Source organism: Jatropha curcas, chromosome 9 (assembly GCF_041381405.1).
Source record: "Jatropha curcas cultivar XTBG-Jc1 chromosome 9, XTBG_Jcur_1.0, whole genome shotgun sequence".
NCBI lineage: Eukaryota > Viridiplantae > Streptophyta > Magnoliopsida > Malpighiales > Euphorbiaceae > Jatropha > Jatropha curcas.
Genome location: NC_143159.1, coordinates 14,028,308 through 14,044,364, shown reverse-complemented (window position 1 = coordinate 14,044,364; position 16,057 = coordinate 14,028,308). Strand labels below are relative to the sequence as shown.

The 16,057-nt window shown below is 26.6% G+C and overlaps 1 protein-coding gene across 1 annotated transcript; it reads left to right on the top strand.

The window, feature by feature from the left end:
• Positions 1-11,676: 11,676 nt before the first annotated feature.
• Positions 11,677-14,984, top strand: LOC105645328 (laccase-14). Its single transcript, XM_012230904.4, has 7 exons — positions 11,677-11,835; positions 12,376-12,527; positions 12,965-13,209; positions 13,299-13,424; positions 13,507-14,098; positions 14,180-14,532; positions 14,645-14,984. Exons 1-7 carry the CDS (start codon positions 11,677-11,679, stop codon positions 14,776-14,778), a joined length of 1,761 nt encoding a protein of 586 aa, XP_012086294.2. The 3' UTR covers positions 14,779-14,984.
• Positions 14,985-16,057: the final 1,073 nt, after the last annotated feature.

Here is a 16,057-nt window from a genome sequence, read left to right as displayed (position 1 = left end):
GCCGAGGAGATTAGTGCATTACGGGCTTGTGTTGATGAGCAGGAGAGACAGCTTGCAGAGCTTAGAGCGCATGTCATGCGGATGTCCGGTCAGCATGGTGCTAGTACTTCTTCCTTTGATCCTCCGCCTACTACAGATCGAGATGTTTCTACAGCTCTGCATCAGCCACTATCGTCTCCTCGTGATCTCGATACTGCAGATGATACCTTGGTCACTCCTGCCGACACTACGACACATCTAGTAGATACTCTTGCCAATGCTGCGACATTGGATCATGCAGAGGACCGACCTCGTAGATTTGATTTTAGACCTTTTTAGCTTTCTATGATTTTTTCATATTTTGTATAGTACCTTACATTTACAATTTCATTCTTATATTGTTATTGTGTTGTCATCTTGATGATAATGCTTATGATTGTGATGTATATATGTCGATTTTTGACAGGTGGAAAAAATTATGGTTTTTAATATTATTAAATTATTTTTTTGCCTATAATTATATTTTGCGACCGACTAGCGACCGAACTGCAACAGATCACCAACCAATCATTTTCATATTTTGCGACCGATGTGCGACCTCTTTTCATAATTGTGACTGACGCTTTCTGCCACCAGATTGTGATCAATTAGTCGGTCGCTAATTAGCGATCGATATTTATAAGTTTCCGACCAATTAATCGGTCGCTAATTGGAGACCGCTTATACAATTGATCGCAAAATTATTTGCGACGAGCACTTTTGCAACTGATTAATATTTGTCGCAAATCAGTCGCTAAGTCCATTTAGCGACCGATTTCCTATATTTAGCTACTGATTTGTCGGTCGCAATTTACCAATTTTTTTGTAGTGTTTATTTTGAGCATAAATCAAGAAGTTGTAGGAGGTCGAATGATAGAGGAAGAAGAAGGATAGGAATAGGGATGTAAAGAAGAGAGAATGTAACTCCAAGACACAATCGAATTGCGTTAGCCCTTTAAAGTTGCTCTGTGATGTTGAAGAGTTTGAAAAATTACTGGTTGAACACATCATCTCCTTCTATCTACATTAATTTTGCTCTATAGGATTTGGGTAATACTGAAATCAATTTTGGGGATTTATAGATCGTCAACTTTCTATCCTTTTAACCAGTATGAAGTTACCAATAAAAAAATAAATTAATTGTTTTTTAATTTTACATTGACCACGTGTGACACATGCAGCCAAGGCAAGCAACAATATGGGCAGTTTATAAGTTTATACCCTAAGTTGGTAAGATTTTTATCAAAAAAAAGGTGAAATATGAGTAAATTGTATATATCCTCCAAGTTTAAGGGGTATTTTGAACATTCTATTTGAGAAAAATGTACTTCTTGATGTCAATTGATAAATTTAAAAGAACTGTATATAATTTTAAACATAAAATTCAAGCCTTTTCTGTTCATTGAGACAGCAAGTGGAATCTACTTCGAAATGGAACATAAAAAATTGGAACTCATTTACAAGCACATCACTGTTTTTTTGGATGACAATAGATAGAGGCCAAAATATTATTAAAAAATAGAACAACTGTATTTGTATCCCTATGTTTTAACATAATTAACTATTTTGTCCTTAAATTTTAAAAATTATACTATTTTGTTCTTATAATTTGTCTCCATTAAACAAAATTATCACTCCGACCACTATTTGAGATTTTAGCCATTAAGTGCTAGTAAAATTACAAGAGTAACTCGTTATACATATGAACTAAAGGAAAAAACTACATTTTTGTCACTATATTTTGACATTGTTAACTGCTTTATTCTTGTACTTTAAAATTAAAGTATTTTATCCCTCTAATTTGGATTTGTTAATGACTTCAATATCTAATGGACGGAAAAATAATTTCATTTAATGGAGATAAACTACAGTGATAGAATAGTGTAATTTTTAAAATGTAAAAATAAGGTAGTTAATTATGCTAAAGTATAGGGATAAATTGTTTTTTTTTTTTTGCTTAAAAATATATTACTAAGTGTTAATAGATGAAGTTAAAAGAATTGACCATAATTTTAATTATTATGATAGTTAAAGTTTTTTCTTTTTTTTTTTTTAAAAAATATTCTTATTATGGAGATTTATAAGTTGTTATGTTGTATTTGGAAAGAGGAAGTAAAAAATATTCATTTTACCTCCTTATTTTGTACTTGTTGTTTGGATTGGTTGGATTGGTGTAAAATAATTTTATTTTTATCGTTATACTGTGAATAATAACTTTTCACCCATTATTTATTACTTTCAATCCATCTTGGGAGGAAAATTGTACAAGCAGTGGCAGAACTAGATTGTCGGTCGCCCCATCTAACTTTTTTTTTTTTTTGAAATGTACCTTATAAAATATATAAAATTTTACTTTTTACCTATAAAATAATGATTTTTTTCTATATTGCCCTCTTTAAATTTAAATTTTTTTTTTCTCTACATCCAATTATTTTTTCTGGTTCTGCCACTGTGTACAACCTAAAATAAATTTATTTTACACCCTCTTTAATATTTTTACCCAAATCAAATAAGGTAATTTGAAATTTTCAATGTATTTTTACTCCCTATTTTACATCCACATATATTTTGCAACTATCCAAACAAAGCATTAATGTTTTGCAAGCGGCTTTTGGTGGTTGGGGGTAGTGTGGCGCGTTGAGGGAGGAATTGCGTGTTGTATGGAAATTTGTGGAGAGAAATCAGTAAAGAACAAAGAGAAATGGCAGAAAAGAAGTTAGAGAGAAAGAGACAGATAGTATCTTAAATTCTCTCAATAAAAATACATATTCCGTTCAGAATAATTTAAAATAAGAAAAGTACAGAAAATGTTTTAAAGATTTTTTTACACATAAACGTGAAAATATTTTCAAATTTCAAAAGAATTTCGAATCAAATTTTAATAAAATATCCTAATTAAAAAAAAAAAAAAAGAGAGCGCAGTTTACGTATGAAATGAGCTACTAAAGTGTTAAACTCTTTTACTTTGTTTCAATATATTCGTGAATGTAGCTAACAAAATGCCAAATGTGCATGAAAGTTCAGCAGAAACTTTTGGGCCCCATAGATATTGACAAATTTAATTATGAGTATAACAAAATCATGTTATGCACATTTTAACCAACATTTTCACGGTGATAAAAAGTCTCGCCCGATTCCAATATATTATTATTTATTTCCCTTGATAGTAAATTATTGGAAACCGTTGCGTAATGACAAACGATACGTGTTACAAAAGATACAAAAGATACGTGTTATTATTTTAATAAACCGTTACCTTTTCATTTGATGTTACAAAAGATACGTGTTTCAGATGCTCTTAAATAATTGTAATTAGTGGATAATGAAATTTAATTATAATCAATATGTTGAATATATATACGTATATACCCTTTCGAAAGTGTATATACATATATATATATATAATATGATTGTTTTGTCTAAAATATAAATCATTTTTAGTATTTTAAAGAGATTTTTTTGCTTATATGACAACTATCTTTATAAGTTATACTTGGTTTTGAGATAAAAAGTAATTTGATCAAATTATCTTTAATTTTATTACTTCCTCTATTTTTTTTATATAGAAAAAATTTTTCATTTTGGATGTTCTTTTTATATAGAAAATTTTATCTAATTTGATAACTTTAGAAACTATGTCAATATGAAAAGTTTATCTTACTCTTATTTTAGTCCTTTGTAAAGCTTTTACATGAGAGATTCTCGAGATAGTGGCAGACAAAAGTATAGATGAACATTTAATGTGTAAAAATTTTAGGAAATAAGTTTTTTGCATCAATTTCTATTGAAAAAAAGAATGCTCATATTGGTGATATGGGTGCTTATTAAAATGGAGTTTGAATAGAAAAAGATCACGGGTTGACCACATTAAAAGAAATTGCATGATATTTAAAATACATTTTCAATAACCAAAGACAATTTGAATATTAAATGAACACAAATTTTCATATTTTCACACAACTTTCCTAAATAATATATTATTTGTCGAAATTGTATTATAATATTTTCTTTTAAAATGTTATTCATTGATAATATTATTAAGTATTACAAATAATCATATAGACTAGATATAAAATCTTACTATTAATAGCTAATAGAGTTCGCTGATATTTTAATGAAACAAAAGAATTTATATTCTTTTGAATAATCTATATACTTACTATATATAAAAGTGGGAATGAAAGGGGGAATAATGAGATTACCTATAATGACCTTACTGAAATTTTAAATGTTCTAAAATAACTTTATTAATAACCAATTAAATTTATTTTAAATATTATGCTTAATATATAATTAACATTAAGATAATACCCTTAAGGAAATTTAAATGTTCTATAATTTGATTGGATGTTTTTTTAACTTTTTTTAATAGATAAATAAATAAATAAAATATATATATATATATATATATATATATATATATATATATATATATATAATTAAGCATTTGAAAATAAAATTTTACTATTATTATCTTATTATTTCTAATTATGTTTTATTTCATTATAATATTAATAATAATTAAATAATTTTAGTAATTTATTATTATTATTATTTATTATTTTATTTTTATTTACTATCCTCATCATTATTATTTTAAATGAATATATGTAAATATGAGGCATTTGAAAATTTTTATTTTTTTTCAAATTTATTTTAAATAAATATATCTAGATAATTAAGATTTTGATTTAAAAAGGATATGGTTAAATTTCTTTAATGACAAATTGCGCTCTAATTTGGTTGGCCGAAAAGATAAAAAATTATTATTTTAAACATCTCAAATTTGATTAATTATATTGATATCTTATTTAATCCAAACCCTACTCTTTCTATTAAGGAATATAATTTTAATATTAAATTTTTTAAATGATTTCGTGATTTTGATTGGCAAAAAAGTAAAAATAAAAATTATTATTATTTTCAAATATTTAATTTGGTTTATTAGATTAGTTTCTTATTCTATTGTTAAAGTATATTTATTTAGTGAAAGAGATTATAGTGAAATTTATTAATAAAATATATAAATTAATAATAAAACGGAAAATAAAAACTATATGATGATTTTTATAATCAATTTGGTACTTAAATAAAAAATAAAAGCAACTAGCGTACAATAAAAATATTATAAATCAGTATGTTGAAGAGAATATAAATGATATATTTCATATTTAAATTGCTATTTTAAAGAGAGAAATAAATATATTAATTTTTCAATGAGATATTATAATGTAAGATATATAATTAAAAAGAATATTTTACTGTATATATAAAAACTACTATATTTATTGCGATCTAAATAGGAATTTATATTTTAATTATATAAGTAAAAAACTAAAAGAGTATAAAAAATGAGTATATTACAAGTATATAACGTATATCGCACGTCATAAAAAAAACTAATACTATATATAAAAGCGATAATAAGGGGTGAATAATGAGATTTTCTATATTATCCTTGTAAAATTTAAGATATTCTAAAATAACCTTAGTCATAGCTAATTTAAAAATTTTAACATAAAAAAAATATATAATATCTGTATAATTTGTTGGATGTTTTTTTAACTTTTTTTTTAATAGATAAATAGATATATGTTTTTTTAACTTTTTTTTTAATAGATAAATAGATATAGATAATTAAGCATTTGAAAATTTAAAATTTTACTACTATCTTGTTATGTCTAATTATGTTTTATTTTATTATATTATTATATAAATTATTAATAATAATTTAATAATTTTAATAATTTATTATTTATTATTTTTATTTACTATTATTGTAATTATTTTCAACATTATTATTTTAAATGAATATGTGTAAATGTGAGGCATTTGAAATTTTTTATTTTTTTAAATTTATTTTAAATAAATATATCTAGATAATTAATATTTTGATTGAAAAACGGTATGGTTAAATTTCTTTAATTACAAACTGCACTCTAATTTGGTTAGCCAAAAAATTAAAAAAAATTATTTTTGACCATATCGAATTTGATTAATTATATTGATATCTTATTTAATTCAAATCATATTCTTTCTATTAAGGAAAATAATTTTATTAATAAATTTTTTAAATGATTTCACGATTTTGATTAGCTAAAAAATAAAAATAAAAATAATTATTATTTATAAATATTTAATTTAATATATTAGATTAGTTTCTTATTCTATTATTAAAGTATATTTATTTACCAAAAGAGATTATAGTGGAAGTTATTAACAAAACATTTAAGTTAATTATAAAATGTAAAATAAAAAGTATATGATTATAAATCACTTTGGTACTTAAACAAAAAATAAAAGCAACTAGCGTATAATAAAAACTATATGAACTAGTATGTTGAAGAGCATATGAATGACATATTTCATATTTAAATTGCTATTTTAAAGAGAGAAATAAATATATTAATTTTTTTTCAATGAGATATTACAGTGCAAGACATAAAACTAAAAAAAAAAATATTTTTACTGTATATATAAAAACAACTATATTTATTGCAATCTAAATAAAAATTTATACTTTAATTATATAAATAAAAAAATTAAACGAGTATAAAAAATAAGCATATAATGAGTAGAGTCTACGTGTATCGCACGTAATAACAAGAACTAGTGAAACTAAAATTTAAAAATATAATATTAGATATTTTTGCTTGAAGTTTATTTTGACAAAAGATATAAATTTTCATAATAGCAACTGATCCATTAATTGATTTGAAAGACAAAAAAATAACTTCTATAGATCTTCTACACCTAGTGCTTTTTCAGGAATTTGCAACAAATGAGAAACACATATGAGTTTCCGCCACTATGCGTGAATAACATCAATAGAGGAACATGCCACACTACTAAACTCTATTGCTTGAAAATTCGCATTTGCAATGAAGATCTAAAGTCTCCAACCTAATAAAATCAAATATCATATTTTTAGTCAGTAATAAACTCTCACAAAGAAAAGACTACTCTTGCAAAAAAGGGACAAAAAAACTCTAAGTATAGAGACAAAATAATAATAACAAAAACAAAAAAGACACATCTGTTATAAAAAAAAATAGATCTAATTGTGTATTAAAGTGAATAAAGGTGAAGCGAAAGGAAGAGCATAAGGTAGGGGCTATCGATATCCAAACTAAAACTAGGGTTAGAAGATTAGAGAGAAAAAAGAGAAAAGAGAGGGACTTGTATTATAATATATTGATCCTTAATTTTTATTAGTCTTTTTATGACGTGCATTGCATGTTGACTATACTCGTTATTCGTACTCGTTCAATGTTTTATATCATTCCTCAGTTTTACTTGTTATTTATACTCGTTTTTATTTTTTAATATTAAACATTGGTTATAAATTTTGTCCTATTTAGATTTTTGTAATATTAAAATAAAATTTCATATGAATTTAACCTGAATATAATAGTTAACTAATAAAACAGCAATATGTATATACACTTCAGTTCAATTTATATTGCTATTTATCTAAAATTTTTTATAAATGTATATGAACAATTCTACAATATTATATATGTTTAAAAATTAAAACTTTCAACTATTCGTCATCCCATACACATATGTTCATTTATTTAAAATAAATTTTAAAAAGTAAAAATTTAAAAATTTTGGCTTAATTATGTATATCATGTTTGAAAAATTATTTTTTGAAAAATAAATCCAATCAAATTATAAACATAAAAAAATATTATAAAAATATATATTTTTTCTTTTTTATCTCTCGGCTAAATAAAAAATTTTAAGTTATTATAAAAATAGAATCAAATATTTAAAAATAAAATATCAAAAATTTCAAATTTCTTGTTACCATATAAATTTAGTAAAAAATAAATTTAAAAAAGATAAAACTGAAAATTTTGAAATGTTTAATTATCCATATGTATTTATTTTAAAAAATAATTTTAATAAATTATATCCAATTAATTAATAAAATATAATTTTCTAATTAATCATGACTAAAGTTATTTTAAGATATTCAAATTTTATCAAAACTCTATCCAAATTCTCATTTTTTTTTTTGTGTGTTCTAACATTTATATATAATATGAATTAAATAAAATATAAAGATGCATGAAGAACCGATAAATGCATGTTCCGTAAAAAAGAACATTGCCGTGGAAGATAACAAAAGTATTGGGAAAATTCAAGTTCATCCACCTAACTTCATTAGGGATTTAGGGGAATTAGGGCGGCTGTATAAGTCAATTTCCGAATATTTGATTTTGACCCCAATATTAGTAATATTACAGTGCAGCTGTCATTATTTATAATCATCTACTACGTTGCACCGTGTGGTTTTCTTAGTTATCTACTTCATTTTATTCACTCTTACGTACACATTACATATTTGACTATTCATGGCAAATTTTATACATAACTACAAATAATTAGTTATCAAAATCAATTTGTTTTTTTATTATATATTAAATTAGAAATTCAATTTATTCTTTTTTTTTGAAAGGGAAATTCAATTTATTCTTCTAGTTATTAATTAATAACTAAATTCAATTTATTCTTCTAGTTATTAATTAAATTCTTCTGGGCCCAAATAAGAGGATTGAAATGGCACAATTGAAAAAAAAAAAAATCGAATGATTAAAAATATGTCAATAGGGCCAGTAACAGGCGTCTTCTGATTCTCATTCTCTTTTTTTCTAGACTAATAGGCACGCGGCCAAATTAATCCATTCTATTCTGGACAATCCTGATGAACAAATCCAACAGACTTTATTCACTTTTAGGTTTGATAAATTTATATTCAAACATGAAAATATATTTTTAGAGTCTTTGGAAATAGAATATACTTATAATTTGATGGGTGAGATGGGTTTTCACTGCTACCAGATCCATAAAAATCCAATCTAAAGTATGTTTGAGTATTAATTAAATAAATTTGGGATAAATATGAATATTAAATTAATTATCCATCATGGATTTAGATCGAAAGTGGGTTTAAACTGTGGGTATCCACTACCCATAAAAAATCTATTATATAATTTAAAAATATTTATATAATAAAATATTTCTGGTGAAATTTTAAGTGCATGTTGAGTTCAAGATAATAATAAAATTTGTATGTTATGAAGATGACTTGATTTATTTTTGTATTTTCTTAGTTTATTCAAAAATTTTGATATTTATGAATTTAAATTTTTTTATACATAAACAAAATGAATTTTCTAGGTTCTCTATCTGTCCAATCTATTTAAAGTAGATTTAGATATTAATTAAACGAGTGTAAAACGGGTGTAAATATTAAAAATTTCAAACAAGTTTCGAAAAGGATATTTTAAAAAGAATTTTAAATAGGAGTCATTTGAAATTTTAAGCTATTTTTTTTATGGAGAGTGTAAATTTTGCGCGTACCCATCCCCAATTGACATGATTAAAATATACTAATTAAACCCAAAAAAAAAAAAAAAACCTTGATTTATTTTGCTTTTAAGAGAAAAAAAAAACAGCAGTCAAATATTGCTATATTTCCTAGATGAACAGGTCTATAGACCTTGAATATAAATGTAATTTTTCAAAAACAAATTGAGCCCAGATTAATAAAAAAAATAATTTATTTAAATTTAATATTTTGAAAAAATTCAGTAGAATCAACTGAGTTGACAGATATATGAAGTATACCCTCAAGGAAACGTTAAATAACTAGCGAAAAAATCACACAATGCATAAATTTGTCTTTATCGTCGTCATTTTTGTTGAATCCACCTTCAACCATGTCGGTGATCTATTGTACTTTTAATGATTTTATAAATTTTAATAATATTGCGTTTTTTTCATTGACAGAATACCTTTTATTATTTTACTCTTTTACACCTAAATTACTTGTTTCTGATATTTTTTTATTATCTTGACAAAGGTTTAAAAATGTGATTGGATTAAACTAATAAAACTGGGGTTTAAATTATGCATTATTCGAGGAAAGGAGATGTAATTATGTTATTATATTGGACTGGCTCAAAAAACACCACCTCGTCTTTAATTAGGAAAGCAAAGCAAGTCAGTAATGGAATCTTACCTTCCTGGTAGCTAGGTGCCTAGGTTTTATTTAGTCGCGCAATGAGAATCCCGAGGTTGACTAACTTTCCATTGTTTCAAAGATGCCGTTTAGTTAAAAGATAACTAATTAATGCAAGTCAGTTAATTGCATTAATTGATTACATGTCTTGTCATCTGGTTGTTATTGACTTTACAATTATATTACAGATAATATTGCTAACTATTTCTTGTAAATTTTAAGTACTTCTTGTCATAGGAAAGATAATATTGCTAACTATTTCTGATAAATCATTACTTTAAAAAAAAAAAACTTTGACTAAACTATATATAACAATAATAGAAATTAGAAATTAAAACGTATTATCATACTAGCTGCGGTTGGTTAAGTGAATGGGTAAAATACTTGTCTATATGTAATATATATAGTGTACGAGTCTATCCATACATCAATTGAATAGTTAATTGTTATTTACAAAAGCCATTAAAACTATTTACTAATTTATCTTTTTTTTTTAAGTGAAGAAATAATGATAATTCCCTGATTTGTATTTATGAAATTGGCTTAGGCTTGATTTTGTTTTTGAAAAATAATTTATTTATTTTCTTTAAAAATATTTTTTAAATAATTTATTTTCCCCTGTTCGGTTACAATATTGAAAATTAATTAAAATATATTAAAATTTTTAACTTATATGATTATAAAAATATTTATAATAATGAAAATTTTGTATTTTAAAAAATTATTTTAAATATGAGAAAAATAAAAAATAGTAAATTAAAAAAGTTGCCAGTGATAGTGATCAGTGGTGGTGGCCTATGATGACTAATGACTAGTGGTGGTAGTTAATGATAAATAGTGACTACCGGTAATTAATAAATTAAAAAAATATGTATTCATAAGGTTAAAAAAAGTTTGTTAATATCCAAAAAATCTTTTTTATTATAAAAAATTATTTTCTATAAATTATTTTACATAAACAAAATGAGACAGATTGCTCCATTTACCAAGCATAGATAGCCTTTCTCATATAAATTATTTTGTTATATTTATAACTAAATCTATACTAATACAAAGAATGAATCTTTGGAGACAATTTTTCTGCATGTAATCTTTAGGTTACCTCTTCTCTTTAAACAATCTCCAACGTTAATGAATCATACTAATTAAGAAGTGAGGCACATATAGAATATGATCATATCATGTTAGATGTGCTAAACTTTTCCTGAAGTTATGAAATTTTTTAAAAAAGTGTACGTTGGAAATATAATTAAATCATAAACCCCAATGAAACACTTAACTTTATAAAGATAGAACGGGAATTCCAGCTGTCATATAATAACCAATGAAACAATTCAAAACAAGGAATATGTCAAAAAGACAAAGGGAAAGCAACCTTTTCTCAATAATGACAAAGGGAAAGCATGCTTTTCTCAATAATGTTATTAAGTTAATAATCCAATGGTTTTCTTGCGTTTTTTGACAAATAATTCATTTATTGTTTCCTTTTCATAAAGTCGTCTTATACCACGTTAGGTAATTATTTTTTGTCCTTCAGTTTTGAAATGTTCAATGTATCGAGGAACTGGCTGGCAAGGAAGCATCCTGGCTAAAGCAACAAAGCCAGTCCTATAAATATCTATTGTATGCAAGCTAAAAATCACAATAGAATATATCAACAGAAAGTTTCATTATCTTTTTTCTTGAGAGAAGTATTAGTGAAAATGAGATTCATATTAGGGTTTTTGGGGTTTATGCTTTTGAATGGGCTGGCTTATGGCAGGACTCATTACTATGATTTTGTTGTAAGTGTTTGCTTCTTTTGCACTAACTAGATCATAATTAAGGTGCTCATTCTTATTGTTATCATGCAAAGTTTTTTGTGTTGTTAGGAATTTAGTTTATTCAGTTTACACTATCTCTTTAGTTTTTAATTTAATGTTGTTTCTTTTGTTTAAAAATTCGATTTAAATCAGATTTTAATCAAACCAATCGAATGCTCACCCAAATTCATTAGTTCTTTGAAAAAATAAAAATTTAATTATTAAATTATTTGTAGAGTAGCAATGAGACTCACTTTACTTATGTGAACATGCAGAATTGAAGACAAATGAGAGCCACTTTAATTTATGGATTTGGCTATATGCTTCTAAATTAAATTTTACTAAAATTGAAAGTATGTATAAATAAATTAAAATGAAATACTAATGAATATTTTTTTTATTTAATGAAATTCTGATTGGTTGTAATTGTAAACACAGTACATTTATATTTTGAAGTTTCTAAATGGGACCATGCATATAATTCAAAGTTCTAATTTTCAACTAATGATTATTTGACTGCAGCTAAAAGAAGCAACCTTTACAAGGTTGTGTACCACCAAAACTATGCTCACTGTAAATGGAAGCTTCCCTGGACCAACAATACAAGTTCATAGAGGGGATAAAGTTTATGTTAATGTTCATAATCAAGGAAATTATGGTGTTACAATTCATTGGTAACCTCTTTCACTTTCTCTTTTATATCTCAAAATATAAGTCATTTAAAATTTTTGTATTGGGCTTAAAAAAGTAATTAATTAACTAAAATTCTAAATAAATAAAAAATAATTTGATCAAATTATCCTTTATCTCACGTCGTTATTCTTATCTTGAATCATTATATTGTACTTAATATAGATAAGGATAAAATTAGAATAAGATCGTTTAATACTTGTTAAAATACTCAAATCGATTAATATTTTGGGACAAAACTATGTGCCTAAAATGAATTATATTTTGAGATGGTGGGAGTTTTATAATATTTACATGCATAGAATAGAAAGAAGTCTACGAGTCAACTATTATACACAGCATGTTGATTTGATTTTCCTGATTAACTATATATGAAAGAAATAAAATATATATGGCTGTTATTATTTGGATGATATGATAGGCATGGAGTGAAGCAACCAAGGAATCCATGGTCAGACGGCCCTGAAAACATCACACAATGCCCAATTAAACCAGGAACGAACTTCACACATGAGGTCATACTTTCAGACGAAGAAGGAACTCTATGGTGGCATGCACATAGCGATTGGTCTCGAGCCACCGTCCACGGCGCCTTCATCATTTTGCCTGCCGTTGGCACCATTTATCCATTCCCTACGCCTTTTGCACAACAAACAATTGTCATTGGTATAATTAATTAAACACCAATCTTAATTATTTTTCTGTTTCTATATGTATATTTCTTATCACATTTATATAAACTTTGTGTTCGGCAGCTTCCTGGTATAAGGGAGATCTAAAAACAATAATTGACGAAGCACTTGCCGTTGGTCGAGCTCCAAACTTGTCTAATGCTCATACCATCAATGGCCAACCTGGTGATCTATATCCATGCTCTAAAGGTAATTAATAACCTTACAAATTTGAAGAAACGACATACCATTTGGAAAACATCTTTTCATTATATTTTGTTTTTTGTTGCAGAATCGACATACCGTTTGCTTGTTGAACAAGGAAAGACCTATCTTCTCCGCATAATCAATGCAGTAATGAACGAAGAACAGTTCTTTGGAATTGCAAACCACAAACTAACAGTTGTAGGACAAGATGGTGCATACATTAAACCAGTAACTACAGATTATATAATGATAACTCCAGGCCAAACAATGGACGTTTTGGTCACAACAAACCAATCACCTAATTACTATTACATGGCTTCTTCTCCTTTCATTGATAGTATTGTCGCCGGAGACAATACCACCACTACAGCAATTCTCCAATACAAAGGAAATTATAGTCGTCCCTCTAATATTTCATTCCCAAACCTACCTAGCGTTGCTGATGAAGCTGCTACTGCGAATTTTACTAATCAAATAAAGAGCTTAGTTAGCAAATCTCACCCTATTAATGTCCCTAAAAATATTACCCAACACCTTTATATAGCAATTGCTATCAACCAAATACCTTGCCCTGAAAATGAAACTTGCCAAGGACCAAACGGTAACATTATAGCAGCAAGCTTGAACAATGTTAGTTTTGAGAGTCCAAAGATTGACATATTGCAAGCATACTACAGGTAAAATAGTTATTTTCATCAAAGTTAGGCAAGAACAAACATGTGTGGACATATACTAATTTACAACGTATTTTTATGCAGGAGCTTGAGTGGGGTTTTTGACAGAGATTTTCCAAGTTTTCCTCCAAATTTCTATAACTTTACTGGAAATATGACGGGTATTTCAGCATTTACAGCCACTGGGACGAAGGTGAAGATGCTGAACTATGGAGATGCAGTTGAGATAGTTTTCCAAGGGACTAACATGGGTGCTGCAGAGAATCATCCAATGCATTTGCATGGCTATAGCTTCTATGTGGTTGGGACTGGCTCAGGAAATTTCAATAACAAGACTGATCCCAAGTCTTATAATTTGATTGATCCACCACTGGTCAACACTGTTGGAGTTCCAAAGAATGGCTGGACTGCCATCAGATTCATTGCCAATAACCCTGGTAAGTCGTCAAACTACTTCAAATTCAGTTATAAATGCATATATGTTATCTTAATTGATTCGCGCCATAAACTTATATTCTTAAATGGTCACATGGTTACTTTGTGGTTCAGGAGTATGGTTTATCCACTGTCACTTGGAGAGGCACGCAAGCTGGGGAATGGATACAGTTCTGATAGTGAAGAATGGCAAAACAAAGGCAACAAGTATCCGTAGTCCTCCTGCACACATGCCTTCCTGTTCATAGGCTTGCAAACAGCAATGGTCATAATTAAGTTTAATTTTCAAATATTCAACTGTTGATGTTCTTTATTAATTCCATTGTTTCTTTTGCAATTACAGCCCCTTTGTTCTTTATTTGTTTTGCAACTGTAACGATACCATTAAAAAATCTTGGATTTTTTAATTTAAAGAGAATAAAATTGGATAAAATAAAATTTTCATATTCAGCTTTTTTTTTTCTTATGTTCTTAATTCTTTATGCATTCCTCAATTTTGTTTGGTTGTTCCCCCACCGCAACACCCCCCCCCCCCCCCCAAAAAAAAAAAAAAAAAAGAAAGAAAAAGGAGAAATTGGAGGTTGTAAATCAAATCGAAACAACTAATTTTGTTTCCTGAATTGAAAAACTAGAACTGGTTCCGATTTAGTTGCAAGGGCTCTGATTAGTGCCATTAAACCCGGAGGAGATAATGACCTGGATCGAGTGGATACGTAACTGAGTTAACGGGTAGGTCGAAGGTTCAGTTAACAGGTCACAAAAATATAAGCAATATATATTAATGAAATAATTATATTTAAACTAATTACAATTATAATTAGAGTTATTAATGAACCGAATAATTGGTTGAACCAGTTCGATTATTCCGTTCTATCATAGTTCAACCAGCTCATTTTGATTCTCTTTATTAAATAATTCAAAAATAAATCGGTCCAATTAATCTGATTCACAAATTTTCTAGTTCAACTGCCAACTGGTCTGGATTGCCTCTGATAGGTAGCTCAAATAGCCGTATGACCATGTAATCAAATAAAACACTTGTAGGCCACGCTTGTAAGAGGGGATTGTAAAGTGTATTGGAGTTTTAATTGGGTGGTAAAAAGTAAATGTTATAAAATGAGGGGTTAAATGCATAAATTCACCCCTATATAAAATGAGAGGCCTAATTTATCGGGGTTTTCCCAATATAATGTTATGCAAAAAAACTATTTTTGAAAACGATGTTCTGTGAAAAATATTTTCCAGAATGGTGTTCCGTTGACATTTCAAAAGATTTTGTTCCAGTCGTATTGTAACAATGCACTTGTTACACTATGACTGTAACAAAAACAATAAATTTTAATTTGTTTTGACGCTATCTAGCCGCTTTATAAACCAATGTTCTCTCTCATTGAATGTTATGCTATAAGTGAAATGATGTAACAATAACAGAAGGAATATATTTTTTGACAAGATTCCTATATAAATGTTCAATTGTTACATTGTAAGTGTAACAATTTATAAGTGCGATTCCCGTGCCTCTCATCA